Source organism: Garra rufa, chromosome 7, assembly GCF_049309525.1.
Source record: "Garra rufa chromosome 7, GarRuf1.0, whole genome shotgun sequence".
NCBI lineage: Eukaryota > Metazoa > Chordata > Actinopteri > Cypriniformes > Cyprinidae > Garra > Garra rufa.
Window position 1 is genome coordinate 43,775,441 of NC_133367.1, and position 8,910 is coordinate 43,784,350.

Sequence of the window (8,910 nt, forward strand, 5' to 3'; positions counted from 1 at the left end):
TTTAGTCTGTTTTGTGCCAAGTCTAGTCTAGTCTGTTTCATGTCAAATCTAGTCTGTTTCATGTCGAGTCAAGTCTAGTCTGTTTCATGTCGAGTCAAGTCTAGTCTGTTTCATGCCGAGTCAAGTCTAGTCTGTTTCATGTCAAATCTAGTCTGTTTCATGTCGAGTCAAGTCTAGTCTGTTTCATGCCAAGTCAAGTTTAGTCTGTTTTGTGCCAAGTCTAGTCTAGTCTAATCTGTTTCATGCCAAGTCAAGTCTAGTCTGTTTTGTGCCAAGTCAAGTCTAGTCTGTTTCGTGCCAAGTCTAGTCTGTTTCGTGCCAAGTCAAGTCTGTTTCATGTCAAGTCTAGTCTGTTTCATGCCAAGTCAAGTTTAGTCTGTTTCATGTCAAGTCTAGTCTGTTTCATGTCGAGTCAAGTCTAGTCTGTTTCATGCCAAGTCAAGTCTAGTCTGTTTCATGTCAAATCTAGTCTGTTTCATGTCGAGTCAAGTCTAGTCTGTTTCATGCCAAGTCAAGTTTAGTCTGTTTTGTGCCAAGTCTAGTCTAGTCTAATCTGTTTCATGCCAAGTCAAGTCTAGTCTGTTTCGTGCCAAGTCAAGTCTAGTCTGTTTCGTGCCAAGTCAAGTCTGTTTCATGTCAAGTCAAGTCTGTTTCATGTCAAGTCTAGTCTGTTTCATGTCAAGTCAAGTCTGTTTCATGTCCAGTCTAGTCTGTTTCATGTCGAGTCAAGTCTAGTCTGTTTCATGCCAAGTCAAGTCTAGTCTGTTTCATGTCAAATCTAGTCTGTTTCATGTCGAGTCAAGTCTAGTCTGTTTCATGCCAAGTCAAGTTTAGTCTGTTTTGTGCCAAGTCTAGTCTAGTCTAATCTGTTTCATGCCAAGTCAAGTCTAGTCTGTTTCGTGCCAAGTCAAGTTTAGTCTGTTTTGTGCCAAGTCTAGTCTAGTCTAGTCTGTTTCATGCCAAGTCTAGTCTAGTCTGTTTCATGCCAAGTCAAGTCTAGTCTAGTCAGTTTCGTGCCATGTCAAGTCTGTTTCATGTCAAGTGTAATCTGTTTCATGCCAAGTCAAGTCTAGTCTGTTTCATGCCAAGTCAAGTCTAGTCTAGTCAGTTTCGTGCCATGTCAAGTCTGTTTCATGTCAAGTCTAGACTGTTTGATGTCAAGTCAAGTCTGTTTCATGCCAAGTCAAGTATAGCCTGTTCCATGTCAAGTCTAGTCTGTTTCATGCCAAGTCTAGTCTGTTTCATGCCAAGTCTAGTCTGTTTCATGCCAAGTCAAGTCTAGTCTAGTCAGTTTCGTGCCATGTCAAGTCTGTTTCATGTCAAGTGTAATCTGTTTCATGCCAAGTCAAGTCTAGTCTGTTTCATGCCAAGTCAAGTCTAGTCTAGTCAGTTTCGTGCCATGTCAAGTCTGTTTCATGTCAAGTCTAGACTGTTTGATGTCAAGTCAAGTCTGTTTCATGCCAAGTCAAGTATAGCCTGTTCCATGTCAAGTCTAGTCTGTTTCATGCCAAGTCTAGTCTGTTTCATGCCAAGTCTAGTCTAGTCTAGTCTGTTTCATGCCAAGTCAAGTCTAGTCTAGTCAGTTTCGTGCCATGTCAAGTCTGTTTCATGTCAAGTCTAGACTGTTTGATGTCAAGTCAAGTCTGTTTCATGCCAAGTCAAGTATAGCCTGTTCCATGTCAAGTCTAGTCTGTTTCATGCCAAGTCTAGTCTGTTTCATGCCAAGTCTAGTCTGTTTCATGCCAAGTCAAGTCTAGTCTAGTCAGTTTCGTGCCATGTCAAGTCTGTTTCATGTCAAGTCTAGACTGTTTGATGTCAAGTCAAGTCTGTTTCATGCCAAGTCAAGTATAGCCTGTTCCATGTCAAGTCTAGTCTGTTTCATGCCAAGTCTAGTCTGTTTCATGCCAAGTCTAGTCTAGTCTCGTCTGTTTCACGCCAAGTCTAGTCTAGTCTAGTCTGTTTCATGTCAAGTCTAGTCTGTTTCATGCCAAGTCAAGTCTAGTCTGTTCCATGTCAAGTCTAGTCTGTTTCATGCCAAGTCTAGTCTGTTTCATGCCAAGTCTAGTCTAGTCTGTTTCATGCCAAGTCAAGTCTAGTCTAGTCAGTTTCGTGCCATGTCAAGTCTGTTTCATGTCAAGTGTAATCTGTTTCATGCCAAGTCAAGTCTAGTCTGTTTCATGCCAAGTCAAGTCTAGTCTAGTCAGTTTCGTGCCATGTCAAGTCTGTTTCATGTCAAGTCTAGACTGTTTGATGTCAAGTCAAGTCTGTTTCATGCCAAGTCAAGTATAGCCTGTTCCATGTCAAGTCTAGTCTGTTTCATGCCAAGTCTAGTCTGTTTCATGCCAAGTCTAGTCTAGTCTCGTCTGTTTCACGCCAAGTCTAGTCTAGTCTAGTCTGTTTCATGCCTAGTCTAGTCTAGTCTGTTTCATGTCAAGTCTAGTCTGTTTCATGCCAAGTCAAGTCTAGTCTGTTCCATGTCAAGTCTAGTCTGTTTCATGCCAAGTCTAGTCTGTTTCATGCCAAGTCTAGTCTAGTCTCGTCTGTTTCACGCCAAGTCTAGTCTAGTCTAGTCTGTTTCATGCCTAGTCTAGTCTAGTCTGTTTGATGTCAAGTCAAGTCTGTTTCATGCCAAGTCAAGTCTAGTCTGTTCCATGTCAAGTCTAGTCTGTTTCATGCCAAGTCTAGTCTGTTTCATGCCAAGTCTAGTCTAGTCTCGTCTGTTTCACGCCAAGTCTAGTCTAGTCTAGTCTGTTTCATGCCTAGTCTAGTCTAGTCTGTTTCATGCAAAGTCAAGTCAAGTCTGTTTCATGTCAAGTCTAGTCTGTTTCAAGTCAAGTCTAGTCTGTTTCATGTCAAGTCAAGTCTGTTTCATGCCATGTCAATGCTAGTCTGTTTCATGTCAAGTCTAGTCTGTTTCATGCCATGTCAAGTCTAGTCTGTTTCACTAAGTCAAGTCTGTTTCATGCCATGTCAAGTCTAGTCTGTTTCATGTCAAGTGTAGTCTGTTTCATGCCAAGTCAAGTCAAGTCTTTTTCATGTCAAGTCAAGTCTGTTTCATGTCAAGTCTAGTCTGTTTCATGTCAAGTCTAGTCCGTTTCATGTCAAGTCAAGTCTGATTCATGCCAAGTCAAGTATAGCCTGTTCCATGTCAAGTCAAGTCTGTTTCATGTCAAGTCAAGTCTGTTTCATGCCATGACAAGTCTAGTCTGTTTCATGTCAAGTGTAGTCTGTTTCATGCCAAGTCAAGTCAAGTATTTTTCATGTAAAGTCAACTCTGTTTCATGTCAAGTCTAGTCTGTTTCATGTCAAGTCTAGTCCGTTTCATGTCATGTCAAGTCAAGTCAAGTCTGATTCATGCCAAGTCAAGTATAGCCTGTTCCATGTCAACTCAAGTCTGTTTCATGTCTAGTCAAGTCTGTTTCATGTCAAGTCTAGTCTATTTCATGTCAAGTCAAGTCAAGTCTGTTTCATGTCTAGTCAAGTCTGTTTCATGTCAAGTCTAGTCTGTTTCATGTCAAGTCAAGTCTGTTTCATGCCAAGTCAAGTATAGCCTGTTCCATGTCAAGTCAAGTCTGTTTCATGCCAAGTCAAGTCTAATCTGTTTCATGCCAAGTCTAGTCTAGTCTCGTCTGTTTCACACCAAGTCTAGTCTAGTCTAGTCTGTTTCATGCTTAGTCTAGTCTAGTCTGTTTCATGTCAAGTCTAGTCTGTTTCAAGTCAAGTCTAGTCTGTTTCATGTCAAGTCTAGTCTGTTTCATGTCAAGTCAAGTCTGTTTCATGCTATGTCAAGTCTAGTCTAGTCTGTTTCACGCCAAGTCTAGTCTAGTCTTGTCTGTTTCATGCCTAGTCTAGTCTGTTTCATGCCATGTCAAGTCTACTCTGTTTCATGCCATGTCAAGTCTAGTCTGTTTCATGCCAAGTCAAGCCAAGTCTAGTCTGTTTCATGCTAGGTCTAGTCTGTTTCATGCCAAGTCAAGCCAAGTCTAGTTTGTTTCATGCCAAGTCAAGCCAAGTCTAGTCTGTTTCATGCCAAGTCTAGTCTGTTTAATGCCAAGTCAAATCTGTCTCTGCCGAGTTTGTTCAAGTCAAGTCTTTGTTTATCATTTGAATTAAAAAAAAATTGCACTTGGGTTCAACTATAACTCGCCTTCAGTGGACTAAATCATTTCAAGAATATGTACAGTTAATTCTATTACAGGTTATAGATGAAATAGAGGATGTTTTGAGTGTGTTTTATTGTGCAAACATGAAATAGAGGATGTTTTGAGTGTGTTTTATTGTGCAAACATGAGTGCTGATTATAATCACCAGGTTGTTTTTGGTCTTGGCAACATTTGGGTCGTCAGGTCCCAGTTTTTTCTCGTAGATATCTAGAGCCCTGCAGTAATAATACTCCACCTCCTCATACTTCCCCTGATTCTGGCAGAGCAGAGCCAGATTATTCAGCTGCTTGGCCACGTCTGGGTGATCCCGCCCCAAAACCTGTGCAACGAAAGAGAGAGATATTTATAGTATGCCTGACTAGTTAGAAAAGACATGTTTATTACAATAATCAACTGACAAAATAGGCTTTTGTAACCCAACAAATAGTCCAAGCATTTGTGATAGTACCTTCTCTCTGATTTCCAAGGCTCTCTTGCACAGTGGTTCTGCTTCCTTGTATTTTCCTCTCTTTCCATAAAGGACCGCCAGGTTGTTGAGGGTGGCTGCCACCTGGATTAGTCACAAAATATGGACACTGATTACAGGGTACCATGTGGATCCAGACAGAACGCCCATGTACTGTTCATGTACCATTTGTCATAAATATAGAAAAAGCTTTCTTAAAAAATCACAGGCCCCAATCTTTTTGCCTGCCTTTATACAATAATGTGAAAAGTACATAGGTTTTAACAGTAATGCACATTCCGCTGGAAGAACTAGTTTCTTGATTTGAAGTTTGCAAGGCTTTGAATCCTTGAAGGATATTCACAGTTTTAAGAAACTCAGTTGCCAGTTCAGTAGATATTTATAAGCACAACTATGTTTTCCCTGTTTTTAAAGAAATGTGTTTGTTGTACTTACAGCTGGGTGGTCATGGCCCAGGGTCTTTTCTCTGATTGACAGGGCATCATTAAGGAGATGGGCAGCTTCCTTGTATTTATTCTGGTCCCTGAGTGAAAAGAAAAACAATAAAGTCTTTTTTTAAGAAGCGTATTTTAGTAGGCCTAGTGGGCAATCTTCTTTCAATGGAAGCCTGTTTCAACCATTGACTAAGAAATTTAAAAGGCCATTGCAACTTTTTAATCTCATAATTTGACTTTTTTTTCTCACAATTGCAAATTAACATCTTGCAATTATTGTGTGATATATGTTTTATTTATGCAATATAATATAAACTCTTGCTGAATTGCAAGATATAAACGTGCAATTTTAAGAAAAAAAGTCTCTTTTTTTCCCTCAAAATTGGACTTCATAACTGGCGGTTGTGAGACTATGTCACAATTTTGAGAAAATAAGTCAGAATTGTGCAAAAAAATTTAGAATCTTAAGATACAAACTCGCAATTACGAAAAAAAAGTCAAAATCGCAAGATATAAAGGTGAAATTCTAAGAAAATAGTCTCTTTATTCCTCAAAATTTGACTTTATAACTAGCAGTTGCGAAACTATATCATAATTTTGAGAAAATAAGTCAGAATTGTGCAACAAAGTCAGAATTGTAAGAAATAAAATTGTAATTGCATAAAAAAGTTCAGAATTGCAAGAGATATAAAGGGGCAATTCTAAGAAAATAGTCTCTCTTTTTCTCAAAATTGGACTTTTTAACTGGCAAATGCGAGACTATATCACAATTTTGAAAAAAATAAGTCAGAATTGTCCAAAAAAAGTCAGAATTGCAAGATATAAATGTGCAATTCTAAGAAAATAGTCCCTTTTTTTCCTCAAAATTGAACTTTATAACTGGCATTTGCAAGACTACATCACAATTTTGAGAAAATAAGTCAGAATTGTGCAAAAAACTGTTAGAATAGTAAGATATAAACTCACAATTGTAAGAAAACAGTCTCTTTATTCCTCAAACTTGGACTTTATAACTAGCAGTTGCGAAACTATATCATAATTTTGAGAAAATAAGTTAGAATTGTGCAACAAAGTCAGAATTGTAAGAAATAAAATCGTAATTGCAAGAAAAAAGGTCAGAATTGCAAGAGATATAAAGGTGCAAATCTAAGAAAATAGTCTCTCTTTTTCTCAAAATTGGACTTTTTAACTGCCAATTGCGAGACTATATCACAATTTTGAAAAAATAAGTCAGAATTGTGCAAAAACAGTTAGAATAGTAAGATATAAACTCACAATTGTAAGAAAATAGTCTCTTTCTTTTCTTCAGAATTGAATTTTATATGAGTTTATATCTCGCAAGTTTGACTTTATGTGTCATAATTGCGAGAAAAGGTTAGAATTATGAGATAAAAAGTCACAATGACCTTATTTTATTTTTTGTATTCAGTGGCAGGAACCGGGCTTCCATATCTTTCACTCAAATATTATTGTAAATTAAATAAAGGAGAATTTGTTTTCCATGACAACATGGCAGAATATGCTGAAAACAACGTGGAATTAAAAAAATAAAATATGACATACTTTGATGAAATGTAAAGAATGATCAAGTACATCCACGTAAACAGGCCCAGACAGAATCTGTGGACTTATTTCGTACTTTATTTGGTTAACCAGCATGACTTTTCTGGCAAAGCTGGTTTAGTAAGTTCTGTCCTCATTTACTCACAATCACATCAGTCTAAAACCAGCAAACTACTTTATATCGTCTGTGGAACACAAAAGAAGACATTTTGAAAAATATCCCAGCTGTTGACCAGCTGGTCAATGCAGTTACAAATTATGGAAACTGGAGCTTCAAAGAAAAAGCTAACATATTATAAGAGCGACATAGTAGTAGTCCAAATGACTTGTGTACTAAATTACATGCTATCTGATGTAATACGTCATCATTTGTTCAATGAAATTAATGCCATCGGTCCTACTTTTAAATATAGCCATGTTGACCATTTTAATGATGCTTTTGTGTCCTTTATGATGCCTGAAAGCTACAAGGCCCATTTACTCCTATTTTTTTTTAATAACTCTTTGTGTTTCGTGAATGTTTGTAATGACAGAAATCTGCCTCCACTTGCACATGCACATGAGCAAACACACACACACACACCTGTAAACCAGAGCCAGGATGTTGAGCATGGTGGCTACATCAGGATGGTCGTGTCCAGAGGTTTTCTCCAGGTCCTCCAGAGCCTGTTTGCAGAGAGGCACGGCCACCTCGTAGCGGCCCTGAGCGGCGTACTGGATCACCAGGTTATGGAGGGTTCTGAGGCGGGCGGGGATCTCATACCCACCCTGCTGTGCGGCAGCGAGCGCTGCGCTGTTGTGCCCGTGTGGGACTGAAGGGGGCGACAGAGAGTAACACTGTTAATATCAAAAATATATGAACTGTATGGTTTCTCTAGCTCTGTCCCAAATGGCATTCTTGTGGTTTGCCTCAAATTCACACTTCTGTAATATAACGATATATATAGAATGGTATTGTCGCTAATATAGTTATCGTTATAGTATATATATATATATATATATTAGGGCTGTCAAAAATAACGCGTTAACGGCGTTAATTATTTTGTTGTTGTTAATTACGTACATTTTTTTTAACGCATTTCACGCATGCGCAGTGTGACGAATTATTTGTCAGGAAAGTGGAGCTAGAGGCGAGATGGAGCAAGGTGAGCCTTTGGACGGATTCAAATATCAAAAGAATGATGATGGTACAGTTAACAAGTACAAGCCTGGGCGACAGCCCCTCTGCAATTGGAGTGGTTAGCCAAGCTTAGGCCCGGTTCTACTGGGGTAGATATACCCTCAAACGAAAGCAAAGCAGTTGAAGATCTGGCAAACAATCCAGCGTGTTTTTGCAGCGTTGAGAAGTGTTGATTTCGAACAATTAGAAACAGTTTGTCAGAATTCACTCACCGCTGAAAGCGCCAGATCGGTTTTATTGCCGTTTTGCGCGCTCGTGAATCATCTCATGACTAAGTGCAGACGCGATGTAAATAAAAGATTCCTTGTGTAGCTTAGAAAGCTTTACTGATTGTAACAGAACTTTGTGAGAACTCTATAAACTAAAATTTGTGACGCTTTTAGTGATAATAAAGGAAGCACGCTTTGCACTTTCCATGCCATAATCCATTCATAATTTGTATGAAACTTTCGTTTTTCTTACGTTTTGGGAATTACATCTGCATAGTTATGCTGGGTTCATTCTCGAAAGAGCGGTGACTGAAACAGTGAAATCAAAGCAATTGACGGGAAAAAAATTCCCCCTTAGTTCAATTTTGTATGCAATGGCAAAGTGTATAGATTTAGTTTCGTTTTTTATTTAGTTAATTTAGAAAAAGGTTTGGAGCATTTTTGTGTTCGTTAAATATAATTTTTTTTTTTTTTTTTAACGAACAGCGGCCAGCAAAAGACTGATAGTCTGTTTGATCAGTTTGCCTTCTCAAATCATCACGACTTGCCTAAAATAAAATCTATAGATATAAAACAGTTCAAGTATAGTTTAAACGTTAAAGATAAATGTGCGCGATTAGGCGCATAGTTTGTGCGGAGAGTGGAAGATAAAGCCGCTTTGCAGGTCATCGAGGCACCAGCGCAATCGCTTGCATTTTTTCAGTGGAAGCAATTTCAAATTATCCGTCATTTTTGCTCACAAAGAGTAATACATCAAAAAACGTTACAGTGTTTTTATAAAATAAAGAAAACAAAAATGATGCGCTTTCTGTCGTCTCGTTCTTGAACAGGAGTGCTTAACAATAATAAAGTGAAATGCATGCCTCACAGACATGATAAACATATCTACAGAAAG

General features: G+C 38.4%; 1 protein-coding gene across 3 annotated transcripts in view; it reads right to left on the reverse strand.

The window, feature by feature from the left end:
* klc4 (kinesin light chain 4) overlaps positions 1–8,910 on the reverse strand; it is a 57,515-nt gene that overhangs the window by 28,332 nt on the left and 20,273 nt on the right. For all 3 annotated transcript variants that reach the window (XM_073844687.1, XM_073844688.1, XM_073844689.1), the window contains exons 5-8: positions 7,210–7,438; positions 5,065–5,152; positions 4,612–4,713; positions 4,309–4,482 (exon numbers count right to left, since the gene is read on the reverse strand). In XM_073844687.1, coding sequence (XP_073700788.1) covers positions 4,309–4,482; positions 4,612–4,713; positions 5,065–5,152; positions 7,210–7,438 — 593 coding nt within the window. The remainder of the gene's footprint in view (positions 1–4,308; positions 4,483–4,611; positions 4,714–5,064; positions 5,153–7,209; positions 7,439–8,910) is intronic.